Raw genomic sequence first — 25,006 nt, 5'->3', positions numbered from 1 at the left:
ACTCACAGCCCTAGTTTTGCAAGGGCAAACCACTTCCAAAACTGCAGGGGGTTGTCCAAGTAGTTATTAGGAGAGGGATGGAGTGTACGTCTGTAATAATACTAGTTATTGTGGGTGTTGAAGTCTAGAAGATACTAGGTTAGGGAAAGATGTCTTGGAACAATTTAGCTCTCATAATCTTGAATTAAACTAATTCTAGTCTTAGCCAGCATGGCTAAAGTGAGAGATGACTGGAGTTGCAATCTGGCACCTGAAAGCCTGCTGCAGAGACCCTATTTCTCTGCTAGATAGAAAGAAAAAACCCATCTTGTACAGGTCCTTGACTTACTACACTTCATTTAGTGACTGTTCAAAGTTACAATGGCACTGAAAAGTGGGATTTGTGTCCATTTTTCTCACGTCGTGGCATCCCCATGATCACATGTTCAAAATTCAGATGCTTGTCAACTGGGTCATACTTATAACAGTTGCAGCATCCCAGGGTCATATGATCCCCTTTCGTGACTTTCTGACAAGCAGAGTCAACGTGGGAAGCTGGATTCACGTAACAACCGGGTTATTAACTTACCAACTGCGCTTGAATCACTGAATAACTGTGGCAAGAAATGTCGTAAAATGTGGCAAAATTCACTTAACAAATGTCCCATTTCACAACTGTGATAAGAAGGATGATAAAGTGGGACAAAACTCACTGAACAAACATCTCACTTAGCAACAGAAATTTTGGGATCAATTGTGGTTGTAACTTGAGGACTCCCTGTACTGCCTCCAGCAAAGCGTCTCCTCAGAAAATAAACGAACACCGAAACTGAATCATAAATAGGCTGGCTAATCTTTTTTTATTCATTTACATTTAGCCACTGCAGTGAGAATACATGTATATACTTGATCCTTAAAACCATGTGGAAAAACATATATTTTAAAAAACACACAATTTTAAATGGTTTGCCATGATCATGTCACATTTATTGCTTCATTCTCTAGTTAATCAAGCTCAGCTTTGTCAATGGGTTTTCAGGTTTAAGAAAGGAACCCTTAAATATTCCTATGCCCATTATTATTTTACAGAGTAATTGTGCTTTTTTATGTCAGTGGAGGCCCCATATGCTGGTAATGACAATAATAAAGCACAAACGTACCTAACGACAAAGCTTGTGGCTTGGATTTCGGAGTCTCAAAACTCTTGGTGGACTATTTTACTCTCATGAGTAAAATAGGATGACACATAAACCTGACACAACCATAGCGCTGTACAGACCACAACTACAGACATGATGTCCGTGACGGAACAGTGAACAGCCCACTCCCACTCCAAAATCACACACTGTAACAAGAAATGGGAGCCCCCATAGAGAGAACACGTATGCTTAATATTAGCAGATACGTTATCTCCAGCTTTCAAACTAGTTGCAGGCATTGGGCCTTCACCTGGAGCTCTAACATACCATGTCAACTGCAAGATGGAAGGAGGAAAAAGGTAGGCACTTCTTTCACAAGAAGTGTGAAAACGAGTGCTAGTCAAGCCAATGATGGGGCTGGAATTTAATTTTAGAATAGTGCACAAGAAGAACAACAATCTCAACTGTAAATACATTATGAATTGTTTGTAACTATTCAAGAACCATCTTGATTGCGCAAAGAGTCAACGTTCAGTAAGTGCTTATCTGAATGTCGGAAGAGCTAAAAGTACAATAATTACAAAGTACCACAATGGTGTTAACATGGCTCCATTATAAAGTAAGGCGCTCTGCTGAAATCATGGCTCTTAAAACAAGGAAGTAGTAGTCAACACTGGGAAGCTTCTGTTTTGTTTGGTACAATTCTTCCAAAAACCTTCTGCATCCATTCTATCTTACTTGAGAAACATCCCTCAACCCTTGGAGAAGTTTTGTAGGGGCAGGAGGAAGAGACGACAAGAAACTTGCCATGAATTTTCTTAAGTCAGCTGATCTTATAAACAAATCCCTATTTTCCCCCCACAAAAAATAATATACTAATACTTTTATCTGGAAGTCAAATAATTTTATAAGGCAAACATTGGGCTGTTGAATATGCAAATTTATGCCATGGAACTATGAAGATGCCAAAAGACTGCTATTTTTGGTGCTGCAGACTAACTAAGTTATTCGTCTGGAAATCATAAATAAAATTGTTCCTTTGAAGGAAGTTCCATGAACTTTCAATTCGAAGTTTCTATCACCACAATCGGAACTATCAAGAATGGAAAGATAATTTCCATTCTTGACCATTAGTACCTCTGAATATTAGAAATACGTCTCTTTAGTCTATAAATGCAAATAAATATTTTATTATAAAACTATACAGCTATGTCCCAGGGATAGCTAATGGAGTTTAGTGACCAAGGAGGGTGATAAAAATCTATATCTTACTACTATATAGCAATACATCTGGTGGAATAAATATCTAAAGAATATTCTAGAAATTAAACAGATTGTTCACATTTATTACCTCTTAAACAAGTTGAAGGGAAATTCATTCAACGTTTTCAGGTGCTTCTTACTTCGTATGTTTAAATTATGCCTACTAAATTAATATTTATGGCTGGAATGATGGGGTCAGAAGGCAAACAGGCTTGAGATTTTAAGTCATCTTTTAAATACAGTGACAAAGGACATCAGAAGTATTGACCAAGGTTTTAAAAAGTCTTGAGAGACCTCATGCATAAAGAGCATCTGCTGAAATTTCCTGAGCTGATCTTTGGATCCTAAGCATTGTCCTTAAAACAAACCTGGAATCAGTGACATTTAATTTCCCCTCTTGCAAATAAACCAAAACACTTAAAGGAATAGAGAAAAAGATAAATCTGTTTCACTCAGTGAGAGAGAAACAAAGTATGATTTATGCTACAATAAACTTAAATGGGACTATTCTGAGTTTATGAAAATTATGAAGTGAAATGATACATCTTAAAATGAATATATTTGGTCACAAGAACTAATATCTAGCTTTGCTGTTGTGGCAAAAGATTATTCATCGACATTCATAAATGTTTAGAACATGAGGTACAACTGTGTGACATTTATTTATAGGCCATAGAAAACACTGGAAAGATACAGCAGTTTAATGAAATGGTTAGATAAAGTTATACTTTTTTTTTTTTTACTTTGAGGTATGGCTGAAATTAAGTAGAATAAAATTTGAGACATGAATAAAGATTCAGAATACAATAAAACCCATTAAAATGAAAGGCTTAATTGAAGAATTAAATCAAGTACTTTACCACAATCTACCTAAGGAATTTGTCCTAAACTTTAATATTGCAAAAGAGATTTGTATAAATGACTTTAAAAGGTCAACTTACTGATATCACAAGCTGTATTTGTATGTATGGCTGAAAATCAGAGAAGCGTGTCCAGAAGCATAGATATTTTTCAAGTATTTTTCTTTTCAGATACATACCTCAGATATGTACATGCCTCTGATATGTACAAGGGGATTGGATAGGATTGATTTAGCAATAAAAGGAAAATTAAATTGGGGAATGACACCTAACCCCCATTTTGATTTAATATCATCCATAATGCAAAAGCATTTGATCATCACATATATATTTACCCACTCAGTTCTTAACCTCAAATATTTTAGCCACTTAAATGGGACTAAAATTCTAAGACGGCCTGACTTGGATTGATTTTTAAAAGAATTATTTCATTTGACAAAATCTGCTTTATTTAACAGAAACTGAATTGTGTTTTCCTTGGCTACAGATTTTCCATTTTGAAATGGACACATAAAAAAGAAGTAAATCATTCTAGATAGGATATGATCTGTAAATGTATAGAACATTTTGGTTCTATATCCAAAGAAAAGAAGCTTACAAGTATACCTAGAATTAGTGCACAGATATGAATTTGTGGGGAGAGACAACAGTAAATGAATTTAAGAAAATAAATCTCATTATTCCAATCTTTCCTATTATTATTTCATAATGAATACGAAATATGATTATTTCCAACTTTGCAAGATCCCTGTCTTATAGAAAGAAATGTAACGAAAATTGAAAGCCACTGTCCTTGATGTTATAATTTTTGTCATTTCCACTTAGAGCGGTTAGAAGGTTTAGAGCAGCAAAGAAGGAAATTTAGCAATGGCAGCATTTATGTCTGGTAATTATATAAAGGACATTATTCACAATTCAGAAATAAAAGAAAACATTAACAACCTGTAGCTTCCAGTGTTCTGCCTACAATGGTAAGCGTCAATTATATAAAAAGGTATTAAAAAGAATACAATTTGTAGGATCATACAAGATGAAAACATTCATGAGACGTTCCACACATTTTATATTTAGATCAGGGGTCTTCAATCTTGGCAACTTTAAGACTTGTGGACTTGAACTCCCAGGGTTCCTCAGCCAGCAAAGCTGGCTGGGAGTTAAAGTCCACAAGTCTTAAAGTTGCCAAGGTTGGAGACACCTGGCTTAGATCATTGGCACCTGCGCATACTGTCACTTATGATGCAAAGGAGAAATGAGAATTTCCCTACATTACAGACACACACACCATCACCACCCCGACTCCCCAAAAAAGCAGAATTTCTGACTGTGCATTAGGAAACTGTGCAGTTACTATTTTAACCCTGTGATCTAACTCGATCCAGATAGTAAGTAAAAAGAAAAAGAATGAATGGATTTCATATTCAAGTTTCTACATATTATGTCTCTCTATAAAAACCTGCAGATACACATACATATCATATATACATACGCATTGTCTCATACATATATACACAGGCTCTGCTCTCCCTCTCAGAGCAACCATGTGCCATGCGAAAACCTACCAACACATTTTTAAGGCTGCAACAAGGATATTGGTTGAAGCAAGACTATATCCCTCCTTGTCATGATCTGTCACACGGACCCAATCCAATTCTGCAAAATTATTAGGTTTCAATAACTTAGGTATCAGCATATAAAAACAATTCCAGAAACAGTTGTTAAAAGGATGGGGATTTTTGTTTTGTTTTCAATTGACGTCTACTATTTAAATTACCAGTCACCAAAAGAAGCGATGGATAACCTTAATCTAAACTAACATGCATCAGAACACTTTGATTCGTTGCATCCTTTGATTTCCTCATCTTCTCGATGGCTCGATGCAAATCCCTTTGTTGCACTGGGCGAATTTCATCTTCGTCATTGCTGGAAGAAGAAAACAAAACAAAACAGGAGAAAGTATAAAAAGTGCAATTTATAAAATAAAAGAGACAGAGCATACTATATATCATGCACTATTTGGGAATAATCTAGAGCAAGGGTGTTAAACTCAAGGCCCGTGGAGCAGATTTGGCCCGCCGGGCCACCCTGGAAACGGAGCTTGGGATTGGTCTGCGGTGCCTCTGCCAGCAAAAACGGAACTTGGGATGGCCACGTGCGGTCCTCCCAAGCTCCATTTTTGCTGGCAGAGGTTTGCAGGAGGCTGTCGCAGCCGAAAACAGAGTTCGGAACCCCGTTTTTGCTGGCAGAGTGCTCAAGCCAACACAAGTTCCCCCGACATGAGTGAGGTCGAGCTGGCCAGGCTCACCTTGACCACGCCCACCCTGGTCCGTTAAGGTCAAACACAACTCTGATGCAGCCCTCAATTAAATCAAGTTTGACACCCCTGATCCAGATGTATGAAACCTGCTTCAAATTCCAACCAAACCATTCCAAATGTTGAGTCTGAAACATTGTTCTTGCGTTCAAAACAATAATCTTTGGAAGCATTTTGACCACTTCAGAATTATTCTGAGGTGTTTCACAATAATTTAAACCGGATACTCGTACTGTCAGGGTTCCAAGTAACAGACCCAAAGCAATCAAAACTCTGAGGCCTAGAGTTTCCCAAAGTATGAATTTATTAGGAATGTCATATTGGCACAGTTGGTGAAAACCTGACTCTGAAGGACACCAGGTTTCCCCCACCCAAATCAAAACCCCAAGTTCTTGCCCCCAGGTCACACGTCCATCACATGGCCCAATCAGGCCACAGTCTCAGCTCCAGCTGGCTCTTGTCTATGCCCCTCCAGCACCTGGTAGTGTGTCCTTGGCTCCCACAGGAAAGAATGTTATTTTGGCTACACATCCTGCCAGCTATCTCTATCTCCCCCCTCATGTTCCCACAGCTCCAACCGGCCTTGTTGTGGCAGCCCTGAAGATGCTCCCAAAATGGCTTCACGGCTGACACGCACATTTGAAATTCTCTGCCATCTTATGTGGCATTAATGTATTTCTCACTTCTCCAGATGCAAGAAGTCATGTATTAAGAGCACATCCATCTTGCTACATAAAGTAAGGAAACAGGAAGGAATCCCCTCCTAATTCTTGTTAACACTTCACCCAATCTTTAGGCTATGAGAATCCATTTCTGTTTTTTTTTAAAAAAAAAAACACCAGCAAAATTGGCTCCTAGATATCAAGCCTTCTGGGGCATTAAATAGAAGTACCTGTCTTCATATGCAGTATTTACATATTCCCTGACACACAGGAGTGCAGCATCGCGGCACATTTCTTTCAAGTCACTTCCTGAAAACCCATCCGTTTCTTTGGCGACTTCAAAGAGATCCACATGCCTGTCCACCTGTCAGCAAAGAAAAAAACAGCACATACAGGGGCTACAGAATTAACTTATAAACAATAAGAAATAGTTCAGACTGAAATAGAAACAAATAATTTGTCATGCTTGATTTTGTTAAAAACAAATTACTTATTAAGGACTTTGGTTTATCAAATTCTTATTTATGGAAATTCAAAAATGACCAGAATGGCTATATTAATTAGAAAATCTCCATATATTATACCTGAACATGATGTTTTGGTTATTGATGGGCACCTTATGATTTTGGCAATTATTAATAGCAATAGTCAAATGGCTCTGATAAATTGTTATATCCTAACTGGAGATAAACTGGATATTTTACGTAATTGTTCTGGAAGTCATTTTCATTTACAAGAGATTATACATGCAGTCCTTGCTTAACGATTTGGTTCCTTAGCAATTGTTTGAAGATACGATGGAGTCCCCTCCAAAAGCTATTTAGAACCCAGTTCCAGAGTTCCAATGGCTGTATGACCTCTCCAGTCACATGACCATGTTTTGGGCACTTGGCAACCAGCTCACCTTTACAATTGTTGAGCACATGAGCATTTGTGATCATGTGGTCTGCAGGACACTGCAACTGGTTATAAGGCCTAGTAACTGCCAAGAACTCATATTGAGATGGGGGGGGGGGGTTTGGTACAATGGCCATCATAGTCAGGGGTGGTTTGTACTTACCTTTACTATTGGTTTGCAATGGGAGCGTGCGCGCAGAAGCTTCTGCACATGCGCAGATCATCAATTATGACTTTCGGGCGAGTGGGCGGAGCCTCCCGCCGCTTTTACTACTGGTTCACAAGAACCAGACAGAACTGGGAGCAACCCACCATTGATCATAGTGAATGCAAATCTCAAGTTTCTTTTTCCAAAGCTGTTGTAACTTTGAGCCATCATTAAATAAACAGTCGTAAGTTGGGAACCAGCTGAATTGTTTTTCATGTCATTAGCCACTCTTTTGAGTGGACAACTATATAAAATGAGTAAATACACGCATAAATTCATGGTAACCAGATGGCAGAAACTGAAGCAAATTTGCTACATATGCAGATAATATGAAAAGTCTCTACCGATATAGGGACCAACAACATGGTAAATATTTTGGACGCACAATAAATTCGAATAGTTTAACATTTTCCCAATAGGCAATAAGATTTCTAAAGATATATGACTATTTGGCAAAATTTTGTTACAATCCATGTTTGGGGAAAGTCTACGAGCCAGAATTTTATTTTTTAACTGAGTCATTTACAGAGGACTAAAACCTCCATGATATAAGAACTTGCAGAAACTATTTGTCTTCAACCATTAGACACTGTTGTAGGAATACAAAATAATTTACTTCAGAGTACAAAAAATGACCAACTTACATTTTCATTTTTCAAAATAAGTTTCAGGATTGCTTCCCTCTGTTTTAGTGACTTTAAATTAAAAGAAAGAAAACGTGTTATTAATACAAAACAGGAATTTTTAAACTCCAATCTTATCTTACAACATTAATGATGCCTTGAAACAACTATTCTGCTATAGATTCCTTGTTGTACCATTGGATCTCCCAGAGAAGGCACTGATGATGGAAGGTAGTTTCCATCATCAAATGCCAAATGCTTCTCAAGTAAATGTCATCATTCTCCTACCTCAACAGCACCCAGGTTCTTTATTTTCTTCTCTTTGCTTCTGGAAGAAGCACTCACGAGAGAATAAATCCTTTGATAAGAGGAATTCATGGAAGATAGTTGGAAGTTATTTAGGAGGGAACGGGAAAACTTGCCATAGTCGACTTGCTGCAGCCAACTCGCCATGGCCAACTCATCAATACCAACTTGCTATAGGAAAACTCGTCATGGCTAACTCATTGTGGGAGAACTCGCTGCAGGACAATTTAACAATTCTATTTAAATATTTTAAATAAATAAATAAATTTTAATTTTTGCCATTCACATTTCATTCTGTCCCTCCTTTTGCATCCTTTCTTTATTGGTTCAATTTATTGGTTCAATTTTAGTGAGTCTATTCCACCATTTCTTTGATATTAGTGTAACTTGTCCTGCAGCGAGTTGTCCTGTGGCGAGATGGCCGTGGCAAGTTGTCCTGCAACGAGTTGGCCGTGGCAAGTTGGCTGTGGCAAATTAGCCATGGTGAATTGACCGTGGCAAGTTGTCATAGACCCATTTGGGAGAGGTCAGTCAGAAATTGAGTCTGGAGCAGCAAGAAAAACATATCCAAACACAGCTAATTCCTCAGCACACATAGAATCTTTCCAGAACTTCCTTAAACACAGATACAAAAGGCAAATCAAATACAAATAAAAAAGGCACAATAAACAGCAAGATACCACCAAACAGTTTTAATACAGATTATAAAGGACAGAAAACTGAATAAAAGCTGAAACTTATCCCAAACAAGGCTGATGGACTTCAGATGAGCAAGAAACTGATTAAGTCAAGAGGTAAATATAGTAGCTGCTCTTAAATAATGGTATGTTTCCCCTGCTAAATTAAAATGGAAGCTTTATAAAATTTTCCTTTCTACGTATCCAGGGTAGAAGTTTTTCCCCCCACACTTCCTGCTTCCTAGAGAAAACAGGTATGGCAACTTTCTGATTTCTCTTGGTCACATCCTCTAAAATAGGAGTCCCCCAACTCGCAGTCTGTGGGCCACTACCAGTCTGCGGCCTGTTGAGAACTGGGCTGGGGAATCAGCAGGCAAGCACGCAAAACTTCATTTGTGCCAATGTGGAATCTAGGCTGCCCCCTTCCACCACCACTGCCAGTCCATGGAGCCAGAAAGTTCGGGGATGCTGCTCTAAAAGTTTTTTGAAAAGTACATCGAATTTATAACTCAAGCAAAACTCCATGGGTGTGACAGGAACGCCTATCTCAAACATAAGTTATTAGATCCAATCTTCACTGCATAATAGATGTTTTCTGAGGAAAATATAATTTGTTATCCTAGTTTTAAAGCCCTATATAGCTCAAAGAGGTAATTACTCTCTTCCCTGTGAAATTTTCAAGGAACAGCCTATGATACTTTATATCACTTTAGGGAAATATTGGATGGCATAGAAATAGGAGGGGAACATTCTAAGCAGATTGCCCAAATTTTGGTATGTTGTCGTCAAGGAATCCTGTTTGTTCTCTCATTTCATCGTAAGTAGCTTGTGTTTGTGTATTTGGCTTGTTATTTTGTTTTTCTTTGTGATAAACTACCTTGGAAATCTAGTATGAGGTAGTGTTAAGATACTAGGCTAGACACCAGGAGACCATGAGTTCTAGTCCTGCCTTAGGTACCAAGCAAGTTGGGTGATCTTGGGCCAGTCATTTTTTCTGAGCCTTAAGAAAAAGGCTGTGGCAAACCATTTTAATCAACTTACAGGTTGATTGATATGAAACCTTGTAGGCATTCTTCTCATAATGGCAGTGTCAAGATCCTGAGGGCGATTGGTAGCTCCCATCACTATCACCTAAATGTAATGTATGACAAGGAACAGTTATTCTTGATGAAATACATGAATATTGACATATCATGTCTCACAAACAATTGGGCCTGTTTTTTTAAAGAATGTCTTTTCCCATTACTATCATCAGGACATAATTTATCTGAATCTGAATAAATCTCTAGATGCTTAAATTTATCTAGAAAATCCTACAATTAATTGAGAGGCATTACAAAATGGTGTTTATAAATACTGATTCCAAAGTACACGATTACAACTGCATCTAAAATATGTCAGAGTTGAAAATGTAGTAGTAGTAGTAGTAATGTTGCTACTATCTGCATATGGAAACAAAACTGATTTAAGAAATTGTTGATCAATTGTACATAGCTCTAGATTTTTACCTCCAAATTAATTTGATAGTGACAGAAATGGAACTTTTATCCATCCTGAATTTGACTAAAGCTTGTTTGATCAACATCAAACATACATTTAGAATCAATTATTAGATTTAAAGAGTTTTAGACATACAAAAGCAGTTTCAAATGAAAATAAAGACCTCCTTTTGCTTAATATTAATATTCAAAATGTCACTATTATTTTTAAATTATCCTACTTTGATACCATTTCTCAAACCAAGAGAATTCAAAATCACATGCACAGTACTGAAATGTAGGTTAACCATGAAAAAATTCATGAAAAAGAGAATATTCTTATTATATTTTTAAAAAGATTTTTCAACAGTTTTTTACCATCATTTAAGGCATCTTTTTTTTGTATGCTGTACAAAAACATTGTCTTGTTACACTATGTAACAAGACAATGTACAAAATAAATAGGACAAATATTTGGACCACAGAATAAAATGTATCATGTTTAAAGTAGTTCAGAAAGGTTATTTAATATTATTGTTCTATATGCTATTTAAGTGTATGCACATACGGTGGCATCACCTAGAGAAGGAGAAACTCCCCAAATGAAAAAGGAAAGTAGCTAAATTATTTTTTAGCGCACCTCCATTTCTCATGAAATGATTAGAAGTAAAGAAAACAAGGTTCTTAGATGTATGAATTCACTTTGACCCAGGTACTGACATTTTAGGCTTCCCATCACTAGATTAGATTGGGTGGAAAAAGTTTTTAAAAAGTAGTTTGCAATTCAACTGTCTTCTCTTTGAAAAGCTGGCTGGATGTCTCTTTCCCCATTTCACTGTGACTTTCAGCCAATCAAACCGTTTTGTGGTTAGAAAATAACCATGCCAAGTTGCTTAACTGGAGAAGCTACAGAGATATTAATCTCAACTGCATCAGGTAGGTTTTACCAGAATGAGACAAGACTTTCTTCTGGGCACAACTAAACCAAGCAAGAATACAAAACTAAAAATATCAAGTATGACAGGGGATGCACTCTTAGCCTGGAAAAAGTTGCAAATTCCTGCTACACAGTATAGTGTAAGCCCGTGATGGCGAACCTATGGCATGAGTGCCAGAAGTGGCACGCAGAGCCCTCTCTGTGGGCACACGTGCCATCACCAACTGCTCTTCTGATTTCCAGTGGGCACATGCTCTCCGGTCAGCTGGTCTTTGCAGGTGCCGGAAAACAGCTGGAAAATGGCCCGAAAAATGGCCAAAAACAGCCTGGAGTCCTGGAAATCCAAAGACCAACTGGCTGGCGCATGCATGCCTGTTTTTGGGCTGTTTTTGAGGCCGTTTTCAGGTTGTTCTTCAGACCAAAAACAGCCTGAAAAATGGCCTGAAAACGACCCAGAAAACAGCCTGCAAACGGCCAAAAAACAGGCACGCATGCGCCGGCCAGTTGGTCTTTGGGTTTCTGGTGTTCCGGCGTGTGTGAAGGCCAGCTGGCCGGCGTGCACATGCGCACTGGCCAGCTCGTCTTTGGGTTTCCGGTGCGCGCATGTGCATGCACATGTGTTCTGGTTTGGGCACTCAGTGCCGAAAAGGTTTGCCATCACCGGTGTAGGCTAATAATTTGGGACTGGCACCTGGGAAACCAGGTTCTATTACTTAGCCATGGGTGACTTTGGACAATATGTTTTCTCAGCGTAACCTCATAGGGTTGTTCTTGTGAGAAAAAATGAAAGGAAGAAATACTATGTAAAGTACATCTCCCGAAAGAAAGAAAAATAATAAATGAATAAGCCACCTTTTTGTGCTTCCATTTCTCAAGCTGACAATTTTTATACGCCACAGTGCTTGCTCATAAATGCCTATAAATGAGCATCTAAGCAATGAAAAGTACATTTTTATAAGCATTGCATGACTGTATCAATAAAAACAGTAATTTGCTACTTACTTGGCAATTAAAATCAGTGTCTAGACCATCCCAGAGACTCATGAATTGGGCTTTCATCATAGCTGTGGCCTCATGATCAGAACTTGAACGGCTTCGTAGGAAAGAATCTGAATTTAACAAAACAAAACAAAACAAAACCAGGATTTGAGTAGAACTTGTATTTCTGGAGTATGAAGCTATATGTGTTGCGTAATGTATTAATTGAGGCACATCCATTAACTGAGAACGTATGGGACAAACAAGAAGATACACAGAATAGCATCCTATGTGATTAAGAGGAGTGCTGGACAGTGTTTCTGAAACAACTGTTCTTGGCTCTTCTAACAAACGGAAGAAATTTCCAGAATCAGATGCAACCAAGAAGGGTGGATGCCCCATGCGCCTTGTTTCAGTTGGTTATTTATTGTCTTCAGTTTCTAGGAGTCTTACAAAAAAAAATGCTGAACTGGGAGACCTGGTTTTGATAAAGTAATTTCAGTTCTTAAATAACAATGCAGTTCAAGATCCTTAACTGGATTGGTTAGTATTCCCCCCGTTTTATATATTTGAAAAGGCACATATCAACTTTATAGTAAAAACATTTTTGTTGTATCTGTTAATAGATAACATTTAAATGTAATACACAAGAAGTCTAAAATATGATTGGGCATGCTGTAGTCCCTGTATATAGTAACATAACTAAATACTATTATTGGCCAATACAAATATTCAAAACCATAAAAATATTCCCACTGAACATTGCTGTTACTGTTTTTTTTAAAGATTTAAAATGATATTTTCAGCTTTGGATCTTCCTTAAAATAAAAGTCACATCAATTTAAAGTAATAAATGTCATATACCTACTGAGGAGCGTGACATCTACTTTCCCCCCTCAAATTATAATATCCTTATATAACCCATCTCTTTATTGAAAAAAAATCAATAACAGTCCTTCAATTGTCCAGAGAAAGTATGAAAATGTATAAAATAAAAGTGGCGTAAAATTGGTATAGCATGCAGGAGTTGAGGGATGGGTTCACAGCATCTGGAAGTCAACCTTAAAATGTAGCTTCATGGCGGGCTTGTTTTGAAGCCACTATCCAGTATTATTTCACAGAACTTGGGTATTTGCAGGAGTGCCCACACAAAGTGGAACTTGCTCATCTGGTGAAAACAAAAAGGTAGGGCTTGGTGTGGGTCCCAACCCTTAGGCGCTGTTTTCTTCTAGAATTCCAGGGATGAGCTTTCTCAGTTCTGGTCTCCTTCCTCACAAACCTCCTCAGCCTGATGTAAGGGCTGGCCCCATCCCTGTTAGTGTTCATGAAGACTAGGAAGATGTAGCTCTTTCAGAAACCCTTGGAGGAATGGGAAAATAGGAGGAACGTTTCCCAGCGAAACTGGTGGCCATAATAGTTGGATTTTTTTTAAAGTTTAAAACTTTTGATGTTTTATCATATTTTAATCGAAACAGTATACTAAAGACTGTGTAAGCTACTTAGAATCAGTCTTACTGGAGCAATATGTACAATCTGAAGATATGTATGTATGTATTCTAGCTGGGATATATCTGATCCCATCACTTAGCCAAAGAAACCAGCTAGGAATAGAAATTGGTTGTTAATTTACACTTAAGAGGAAAATTAAAGGACAACATGGAAGGGGAGACTTTTTATATCAGGGGTCCCCAACCCCTGGGCCGCAGCCCATTATCATGCCATGGCCTATTGGGCTCCGTGAGTGGCTAGCCAGAGCAGCTCAATTTGAGCAAGTGACGGGCTGGTGGACAACCATGCGCATGCCTGCCAGCCCTCTGCTGGCACAAGTCAAGCTGTAGGTGTGTGTGCCAGCCCGCCACTTGCGCAATCCAGTTCCCCTCTTCCCCTCCCCCAGCTGGGCTGCCAAACTGCAAAGGTTGGGGACTGCTGTTTTATACTAACTGTAATGAGAAAGAAACTATTTTTTGTTATAGAATTTGGCTTTTTCCAGTGATATGTCATCCAGCTAAGTATTATATTACAGGGATTTAAGCAATAAGCGTCATATCTAATTTTACATATATATGAATTAGGAACTAAATGTGCCCATGCTAAATGTAGAATCAGTGTGATGTAGTGGTTAATGTGCTCGCCTAGAAACCAGGAGACAGTGAATTCTAGCCCCATCTTAGGCGTGAAAACTGACATGGTGACTTTGGGCCAGACTCTCTCAGCTCAACCCACCTCACACAGCTGTTGAGGGAAAATAGGGGGAATAAATATTATGTATGTACACTGCCCTGAGGTATTTATAAAAATAATAAAAGATGGGATAAAATAAATGTTATCTTTTTTTTAAAAAAATCCATATAATATCTAACAAAAGATTTTGAATTTCATACTGGATATATGCTAATGCTGAAGGGATGAAAAAATGACCTGCTCTATCCATTACATTAATCCAAATAGACCATGGAAAGACCTTTATTTTTCTTTAAATATTAAATATACATATAAAATTATAGCAATATAACACTGCTGTTTCAAATTAAACAGAAGCCTCCTTTAAAAAAACAAAACAAAAATACTCTATAAAGATAACTCTTGTTCTGGTACTGATAATACTAAATATTTTTGATCTCATGTGACCAAACTAATGAAGAAGACTATGAAGTTTTTAAAAAATGTGAACGTAATATTTTCAAATGTGTAGAAAATTCCACTTTACCTATTTCATCAATAAAGATGATAGAGGGTTGGAGCTTTATAGCAAGAGAAAAAACAGCCGCTGCCAGCTTCTGGGATTCGCCATACCACTTGTCTGTCAACGTTGAGGGCTGAAGATTAATAAAGCGGCAACCAGCTTCCTTTGCTGTAGCTTTAGCAATCAAGGTTTTACCACAACCCGGAGGGCCGTATAGCAGTACTCCTGAAAACCAAAACACAGTTAATAAATTTATCACCATTCTACATAGGAAAACATAGTATCTGCATTTTATACACGCTGCGGTTAATAAAACTCTGCAAAAGTCCCCACTGTTGTTTTTAAGCTGCTCTATCAAATCAAATCAAATCAAACCATTATTGTCAATGCACAAAATGTGTACAATGAAATTGAATGAGCCTCCCTTGGTGCAGCCCACCCCCCTCCGAAACACAAAATACTCCATAAATAAATGAAAGAAATAGAATCCCTAAACCCGAATAAGTAATAACTAACACACATTCCCATATACCTACTTATATGTATGTAACATTATATTATATTACATTGGTATGAACATGTTGCACGTTGTGCTGGCCCTGCAAGTCTATCATATTAAACCTAATCGTGGTGTTATGTTGTGTTCAGAAGTCTGACGGCCCATGGATAAAAGCTATTTTTCAGCCTGTTCGTTCGGCTGGCTATGCTTCTATATCTCCTGCCTGATGGTAAGAGAGTAAAGAAGTGCTGACCAGGGTGTGAATCATCCCTGAGGATTTTCCTCACTCTGTTGAGGCAGCGGGTCCTGGCGATTTCGTCCAGTGAGGTCAGGGGACAGCCCGTAATTGTTTGTGCTGTGCTCATCACCCTCTGTAAGGCCTTTCTGTCTGTGCCTGTCAAGCCAGCATACCATACCATACCATACCATACCATATGTAAGGACGCTTTCTATCATAGACCGGTAAAAGGAAGTCATCAGTCGTTGTTCCACCTGATTTTTCCGCAAGACCCATAAAATATGCCATAAAATCCTGACATTTATCTGCCAATTTATTACAATGAGCACAAACTCAGAGGAACAGAAACAAGCTATACAGGCAGAAAAATATACTCATGTGGTGAAAATATGATTCTGAATTTTAAACTAGGCAGAGCTTAGTAGAATTTTCACCTATATATTAACAGATACACAAGATACAGACCTTATTTACCCAAATTAAATATTTTATTCATGTTGAAATTATTTTAAAGTTCTGCACTGTCATTTGCTACTTATTTTATATTGCTGTCCTTTAAGCCATCCTATGAATTGTATTCTAAATTGAAGAGTGAGGTACTAAGCAATATTGCAAAGCTACATAAATGTATATATTTAACTGGAATGACATGATTTGGAAGAAAATCTCTACTTTTTCCACATCTAAATTAATCTTACACAAAAACAGTTTATTATAAATCAGGACAAGTTCAAGTGATCTTTCTAAGTTTATTTTAAAATAAACTTAGAAAGATCACTTGATTTTTTATACAACTTGAGCTTTTGTCCTTGAGGAATTCTATTATGGCCAGGTTTTCTAAAAACATTAATTTGTACTTCTTCACATTACCTTTTGGTGGTTGTAGAAGTCTCGAGTTTTGAAATAGATGTTTTTTTCTGATTGGCAAAATGACTGTGTCCTTCAGATCTGTAATAACTTCATCTAAGCCTGCAATATCATTCCATGTTACCTAAGGCACAAATATAAGATTTTAAAAAATCACTGAGCTGGCATCAGTTAAACAGCTAAATTCTCAAATTAGGGATAAAGATGAAAGTTACATTGAATCTTAAAGCCATTTGTATATTAAGCATGTATCTCACCGAACAAGAAAAATAAAACAAAATATATCCCAGAGGTTGCGACTTTACTCTCTTGATGCTAGTTAAAATAGATTAGTGCTGGGAGGATTTGAATGTATTTTTATAATATACCATGTAATTATTTTTACTTTCTTACTGATTCTGAAGAAAAATATTTTGATCCTTGATCTAAGAAATAGAGATGTTGGCCTTAAGCAGTATGGCAGGAGAGCATAAGTCTCCTGCCAATAAGTCTTCTTACTAGTATAAATTTACTATTAATAAATTTATCAGTAGTTTTCAGCTACATATGCCTTCAGGAAAGCCTTGCTAGCTGCAGCAAAAGAAATGGGCCAAGGTGTGCGAGGCCTGGCTGCAACTATCCGAAGGTAAGTAGTAGGGCAGTTCTACCACCCTTATCTCCACCCTAGCTTAATTTTTACCCGTGCACCCTGGACTGGGCAGGGTCTTAATTAGGGCTTATTTTGTGGGGTAGGGCTTATATTGGGCGCAAGTGTAAAAATCAAGCTAGGACTTACTTTCTGAGGTGGTCGTATTTTCAGGGAAACATGGTATGTACACATGTGTACGTACACACATACACACACACAGTCCATATAATTAAAAGTAAAACTACTATGGGGGGTATGGCAGTGGCCTCATAACTGGATGTCCAATTCAACTACGCAGGCAATGATCGCCTCTGGCTTTGTTTCATGCAGATCTTTTAGGGAAGCAGAGAATGTACATCGTGGGCAAACTTATACCATATGTTTTATAGTCTGCATATCAGCACCACAATTGCAACAAGGGGAATCTTTCCACCTCCACTGATACAGGGCAGAGGGCACGTCTTCCAGTATCACAACTAATTCTATTCAATTTTGACCAGACAAAGCGAGGCAGGGTCAAAATTAGATGGTTTGGTAGAGGAATCACTAATGGACAGGCCATAAGAAGGTACCTTGGACTATTCCTGTCTCCAGGAATTCTTGGGGTTAAACTGAATAGATGTTAAATAAATAACTGTTTTCCAATGTGGCCTATGGGATTTCAATCTTTGACATAGCTATTTGCAACAATATAACTATTTTTTCCAAGGAAACCCCATACTGATATTTTCAGTGTGCTAATTTTTAGGTACCCTAATACTTGATGCTTATACCCAATTCTTGAAATAATCTTATTTGAGCATGCTATAGATACAACATACAATGAATTAATCTACAAACAAGATTAAATTACTGTAATTCAGTCTTTAAGCGTACAAAGAGAACTCTAAATACTATTTTGAAGCATGGTTTTTTTAGCTTCATGTAAAACTGCATATATTCATTGAAGGAAAGTAAAATTCCTGATGCAATGTTAAAATAAGTTAGTACACAAAAAAGTCCATGAACATGCTTATTAGTCAATGATCAGTTCTGATATTTAATAAACGCTAACAATAGTTATTGCAGCATTTTGTTCCCTATTTCATACTATCCCCCCAAAAACAATGTTGCTTCAATTAGCTGCACATGCACAGCATTTTATGCTTCAATATCTGAAAATAGTCACTATGCACTAGTTCTATCAAATAATATTTCAGGTTTTTGAATTATGTATGTGATTGCTTGTATTATTACTAACTTATAAAGATACTGTTTATATTGAGAAAATGTGAAAAAAGATATGCGTCCCGGAAGTTTGGGCCTCTATGATAATTGTACTACTGGGAATCAAAAGCCGACACACGTGTCTGTCCCACAAGGTCCATCTGCTCCCAAAATTAAGAAAATTCAATTAAAATACAGTTCCACTATGAACATGTGTGCTTCCATGTTAAACATTTTGCCCCGAGACATAACATTTTTACATATGAATAAGACAAAAAACACTTACGTGCATACTAAGAGGATCCACCAGATGTGCAGCAATGCTCATCTCATATTCAGAAAGCTTCACATTTTTCACACCTATTTGCTTCATCAACTTTTCTGCCTGTTATAGAAAAGCCAGAGTTCAGCAGTATGACCTCATTTGATCTTTTCAGATAATGTCAGAAAAGGCAGGGGTGCTATTAAGGAATGTGGATATTCCGTTAATTGTGAATTAGGAACTTGAAAAAAAAATAATGCCCCGTTTTCATTGGTTTGAATGCACCATCTCTTTGCTGCAAAATAAAGCCAGCTTGTTAGTAACAATACTTCGAGGTGTCTATCCAGGATAATTAAAGATTATTCGAAGATATTTTAATCTTTGTCTTAATACTCAATGCCCTTTCAATAGAGCAATGTACCATTTGAGCATAGTAATAGCAGACTTATATACCGCTTCAAAGTGCTTTATAGCCCTCTCTAAGCCGTTTACAGAGTCAGCATATTGCCCCCAACAATCTGGCTCCTCATTTTACTAACCACCGAGGAAAGTTGAGTCAACCTTGAGCTGGTAAGAATCAAACTGCTGGCAGTTGGCAGAATTAACATGCAATACTGCACTCTAACCATTGTGCCCTCACTGCTCTTGCAGTCATAAACATTACAGGTGGTCATAAACATTACAGGTAGTCCTTAAATTGCATCCATTCATTCGTTCAGCGACTGTTCAAAGGTATGACGGTGCTGAATGAGGGGCACTTACGACTGGTCCTCTAAGTTTTGGACATTGTAGCAAGCTGTAGTCACATAATTGTGATTTCATATGTTCCCTGCATGTCTTTCTACAAGCAAAGCCAATAGGGAAACCAGCAAGCACTGTATTATGTAAACTCTTCGCGTTACGATGTTAATTGGGACTGTCATTGCTAAGTGACACAGTTATGTGACATCCTGTATGCCTTTTAAACAGCATTTTAGAAACTCTTTCAAAATATGCAGACAACTTTCAGAATGCTATATTCATTACCGGGGAAGAGAAAATTATTCTCTAGCTATAAAGATCTGTGATGAAAAAACAAAGAACATTTCCACACAGGCAACATTCTATAAGTGGGCTTTGTAAAACAATAGCTCCTAATGAGTCGCCCTTAATTTTAATATATCTAAAAAAAAGCTAATGCAGGGAGATTTCAATATAACAGATTATTTCCATGCAAAGGATACAGGGAGGTCTTTGAATTTTCATATTAATGTAGCAGACATATGCTGTTAAAAATAACAGCTTGACTCCATTATTTTAGAACATTACCATAATTATGAACAAAGGATTGTGTCAGCTTTAAAGCATAATTTTACACAGGTCTACTCAGAAGTCAGTATCACTGAATTCAATAACGTTTCTCTATTTCATGAATTGCAAAATAATTTAATTCTCTTCCACTGCAGTAGCTTGAGGACTAATGTAGACAGAGCAGCAACCCAGTAATTTAACTGATTTCTCTGAAAGAAAAGCATGTGATTGAGTCTATTTTCTGGGTTGAGATTTAGGAAGCGTTTTTGGGTGCCCAAATTTTCTATATCAGTCATGACTTGGAAATTGAACTACCATATTTTTTGGAGTATAAGATGCACCTTTTCCCCCCAAAAAAGAGGGTGAAAATCTGGGTGCATTTTATACTCTGAATGTAGCCCTGCCCAGCCTCTCAAACGGAGGTTTCAGAGGCTGAAAAAAGCCTCAGAAATGAAGCTTCAGAAAAAAAGCCTCCAAACAGAGCTTCAGGAAAAAAAAAATGAAGTTTCAGAGGCTTTTTTTCTGAAGCTGTTTTGGAGGCTTTCAGAAGCAGAAAAAAAAGTTTTTTTCTGAAATGAAGTTTCAGATGTTTCAGAGGCTGAAAAAAAAGCAAGGCACAGAGCTCACAACCAACAAACCTATTGCTAAAATTCACCTCTGGGAACAGCTTATTGGGGGTATTCCGGAAGGCCGATCCACCCGCCAATCAGCTTTTTTCTTATTTTCTTCCCCAAAAACTAAGGTGTGTCTTATACTCCGGTGCGTCTTATACTCCGAAAAATACTGTGTGTTGTTTGGCAAGTGTCTACTGAATATTGCTAACACGTAACAGGAACTGTACTAGCCCCAAATTTTTTAAAACTGCGTGAACTGAATTTCCTCTATGCTTGTATATATTTGTCTGCATAATTGATTAAAAGTAGTCGAGTTACGAATGCAATGGAGCCTGCCCATTCCATTCGTAACCCGAGGATTCATGGGAATGAATCTTGTACCTTGAATGGGATCACTCCCTCCTTTCGCCCACGCATTCACTAATCGAATGTGAGACTCGTTAAGTACACATTACGTATTTCAGGGTGGGAAAGACCATGGGGGACCTACTGATGGAACAGGCCACCTGCTTAAGATCACCCAAGGCTTCCCTGACCCATTAAAATACCTCATGCTCCACACAATTGCATTCCCCTCACCATCCAACCCACCGCACCGGGTCACTTACCTTGTGAAGATCTAGTAAGAAATTTCCTCTTCAGCCTCTCAGCCACGTGCTCTCCTCTCCAGTTCCGTTCAGGCCTCCACAGGTCTCACCTCACTGGCCCATGGAGGGCCAAATGGAGTCTTGGAGGGCTGGAACCACCCCTCAGAAACTCAATTTTGGCCAGCAACATGCAGGACGAATGTTGCAGAACCTCTGCAGTTGTTTGTAAGGGTGAAGAACTGCCGTGGTGCTGCAAGATTTGTTTCGGGCCTTGTTCGCAAATGCTAGGGAGCACTTATGTAACTTCGAACATTTGCTAATGGAACACTCGTAACCAGGAGATTACCTGTATTTGGTTATTTTTAATACCTTGTGAAATTTGTTTTTATTCAGTTGCACAACACCCAGAGTCAGAAGATCAAGATGTTGAGCAAGGTTAGCAAGCTAGAAAGTAAATAAATGAATAGGCAAACTCAATCAGTTGGTTTCTCACTCTGAACTCAGCAGCTCAAAAATAATGTTAGCTTTCTGTTCCTTATTTATATAACATTTCTATTTAAAATATTTTATTTATTACCTGTTTTTGGGCTTCTACTTTTTGCTTCCTTGTTGGATCAATTGCATCTACCATCCATTTAATTGTAAAATAGGTCACAGCGCCAAATATTGTTAAGCGGAAAATTAAACCAACAACTTCATTCCGAGTTAGAGGACGAGAAAACGTTTCAGCGTGTACCATTGTGGATGTTTCCCTATACCAAATAATGGAGGAAAGAAAGTCAATGTGCATTCTTATAAAATTAGGAAGCTTTGAAGTATTAATTTTTGGTACATGGTATACATTACTATACTTGATACATTACTAACCTGCTGTTAATTCATACACAAGATGGTTGAGATTTTTTTCATATGAGGAGTTTCACATATAAGAGATTTTGTACACAAGATGGGTGTGATTGTTCCTTGTAGATAAAGAAAGGGATAATTAGTTATCACTCAATGTTTGTCAATGACCACATCAAAAAGGGAAAGCATTTTTAAAAAATGGAACATATTAATTGGAAAACAATAATATTCAGAGAAAGTGTCATACATGTTTTATTTGTTATTAGCAACTCATTGACTACTATAATTTATAGTAGTCAAAATCAGTAAGACTCAGCTTTACAAATTGACTTAAAATACTGGATTTAAACATATTATGAATGTGCAGAATGTTCCATATACAGCACAGCTGGTTTTCAATGGTTTCTGCCCAAGCCAAAATATGGTTTTTCAGATGTTTTATCTATATGCATAATGCAATAAGGCTGATTCTAGTACAGACTGAAATGTAGTTTGGGGATGGGGGAAGAGACACTGAAAGAAAACTAGACTGAAAGGGTTTCCTGGGCATATGTGGACAAGCTGTGAGGAAGGAAGAAGGAAACAAAGAAAAAAAAACACTGGGAAAATATGGTTTACTAAGTGAAAGAAAAAGAAGATTGTTGGGAGATTGGCCAATACAGCAGCTAGTGGGACTGGCCACTCTGGAATTCTATTCCTTATTGCCGATACAGTTGCATAAAGGAATAGGCACACAGAACAATTTACTAGTCCTAGCAGCTGAGGAGAAGCAGGAAAGAGAATTTTTTTTGGGGGGGGGGAGCAGGGGGAAGCAAGGAAGATGCTATTAGATTGCTATTAGCTGATTTGACAAGTTGGCCCAGAGAAAAAGATTGATAGATACTTTGCTTCATTATTATGCATGAGGGGGGATCTAAAGCAAGACATGGGAAGTTTTACAAGGTTTCTGGAGCAGGTTAATGATTGGAACAAGTTCTTTTTTTAGTCTGTATTCATTGACTTTTATTGCATTTTATGCTTACTATTGCGAACCACCTAGTATTTCTTTAACATGATACACAAATACGACCTACGCCAAAAGTAAGTCCTAGCTTGATTTTTACATGTGCACCCAATATTAGCCCTACCGCCAAAATAAGCCCTGATTAAGACCCCGCCCACTCCAGGGTACACGGGTAAAAATTAAGCTACGGTGGGGATGGGAGGGTGAAGCTGCCCTACTACTTACCTTCAGACAGTTGCAGCCAGGCTTCGCACACCCTGACACCTGTCTGCAGGCCCATTTCTTCTGCAGCTGGCAAGGATGGCAAGGCTTTCCTAAGGGCCTCTGCAGCTCTGGGCCTTCAGGAAAGCCTTGCAGGCGGCCACAGAAGTAGTTCCTGAAGGCCTCTGACAGCAAAAAGGCAGCCGGGGGCAACATGCGCAGGTGAGGGGAGTCAGTGAACAATATCCCCCCTATAAATAAGACCTGGTGCCGTTTTTGTGGCAAAAAAATTATAACACAGGGTCTTATTTTTGGGGAAACACGGTACTAAAATTAAGTAAATTAAAACTAAGCTTGGGGCATACCAATAGTAGACTAGCACAGATGGGTATCTGGCTGTGTATGATGCACACTAGCCTCACTCTTTGCACCATAAAATCGCTCCAGCAGCAGCGTGGAACAAGTTTCAACCAAACCCAAAACAAGTAAAACGTTTTAGCTTTATTTCTGCGAAACTACAGCCAGGGCAAAATAAACCGGGCAGAAAAGTCCAGTGTGTTGCGTTTTCAATTAGAAGCATAACTTTTCTTTCCACCTGCACCCTAAAATGTGCCCTTTCTTATAATGTTAGTTTCCTGGCTTCTTTTTTTTTCCCCCTCAAAAGAGTTTCAAAACTACATTTAAGGAAGCAGCTTATCAAATATGACCAGCGGACTATAAAGAAGGGCCTCCGTTAGTATTGCAGTATTGTGTTGGGGGGGGGGGGGGAGAGCGTAACAGTAACAGAGTTGGAAGGGACCTTGGAGGTCATCTAGTCCAACCCCGGGTGCACGAGGGGAGGCTCAACCCCAATCTCATAGTACACGTGTTGTACTCCGATAATAAAGGTTTGAATTTGAATCTGAATATAACTGGGACTCCGCACAACCCTATTTAATAACACAAGACCACGCCGGGCACGTGGAGAGGCGGCGGGGGGAAAGAAGAGAGTCGTTATTTCACACACACAAAAACCCGAGAGGGGAAATGGAGCAGTCACCTTCTTTCTCCCAAAGCTTTCAGGGGGGCTTCCCGTCGGGCACGGAGAAGGAAAGCCCGGGCACCCTCTTCCCAAACTCGCCGGCCGAAACGCTCCCACCGGTTTCTGAGCGAAAGCCCCGCCGCCGAAATTGAAAGCGAAAGGGAGCCTTCGAGGTGACCTTCCGCGGGAATCCTTCGGACGCCGCTGCCTCCTCCGCACCGGGGCGACGGAAAGGACCGAGGCGCGTAAAAGGCGTGCGCCGGAGGGGGGAGGGGGAAAAAAAAAAAAGCAGCGCGCGAAATTCCTCGAGAAGTGTGGAGGAAACGGCCGTTCCCGGCAGGCGTCGCTCGGGTGTTTTGGGCCGACGCTCAATACCTTCCCTCTCGGACGCCGCGCCTCTCTTTTAACGTTCCGCTTTTAAAGTGGAAGAAGGGGGGGAAAGTTTTCCCTGTAACGCACGGAGGAGGAATCTCGCATGGAGAGCTGAGCTCGCTTTCTTCGTCTTGCGGGAAGGCGAGCGAGACGGTCTTGGCGGGCCTCAAAAAGTTTGTCCTCTGAGGATTAGAGAGGGAGCTAAGGACGGCTCCGATTTAGCTTGCACACAATAGGGCTAGATGGGGGATTTCCCCAATCTGCTTCTAGCTAACCATGAACTATCCTGCCTTCCTTTTGGACCAGCTCTAGGAAACCCGAAATTCAGTACAGATAGCCCTCAATTTAAGAACACCATCGAGCTTTTTTCT

The 25,006-nt window shown here is 38.7% G+C and overlaps 1 protein-coding gene across 1 annotated transcript; it reads right to left on the bottom strand.

Moving 5' to 3' along the window:
- Window positions 1-820: 820 nt before the first annotated feature.
- On the bottom strand, window positions 821-24,644 carry ATAD1 (ATPase family AAA domain containing 1). The gene is made up of 11 exons (XM_034425943.2): window positions 24,282-24,644; window positions 22,060-22,154; window positions 21,770-21,944; window positions 18,726-18,824; window positions 16,609-16,729; window positions 15,026-15,226; window positions 12,343-12,449; window positions 9,967-10,056; window positions 7,964-8,014; window positions 6,445-6,578; window positions 821-5,161 (listed from the first exon to the last, which is right to left on the bottom strand). Exons 3-11 carry the CDS (start codon window positions 21,929-21,931, stop codon window positions 5,041-5,043), a joined length of 1,086 nt encoding a protein of 361 aa, XP_034281834.1. The 5' UTR covers window positions 21,932-21,944; window positions 22,060-22,154; window positions 24,282-24,644; the 3' UTR covers window positions 821-5,040.
- Between the last annotated feature and the right edge of the window lie 362 nt (window positions 24,645-25,006).

This window comes from Pantherophis guttatus, chromosome 6, assembly GCF_059756535.1.
Source record: "Pantherophis guttatus breed Tessera chromosome 6, ASM5975653v1, whole genome shotgun sequence".
Taxonomy (NCBI): domain Eukaryota; kingdom Metazoa; phylum Chordata; class Lepidosauria; order Squamata; family Colubridae; genus Pantherophis; species Pantherophis guttatus.
Note: the sequence above shows the minus strand (reverse complement) of the source record. Positions and strands in the feature narration are given on the sequence as shown.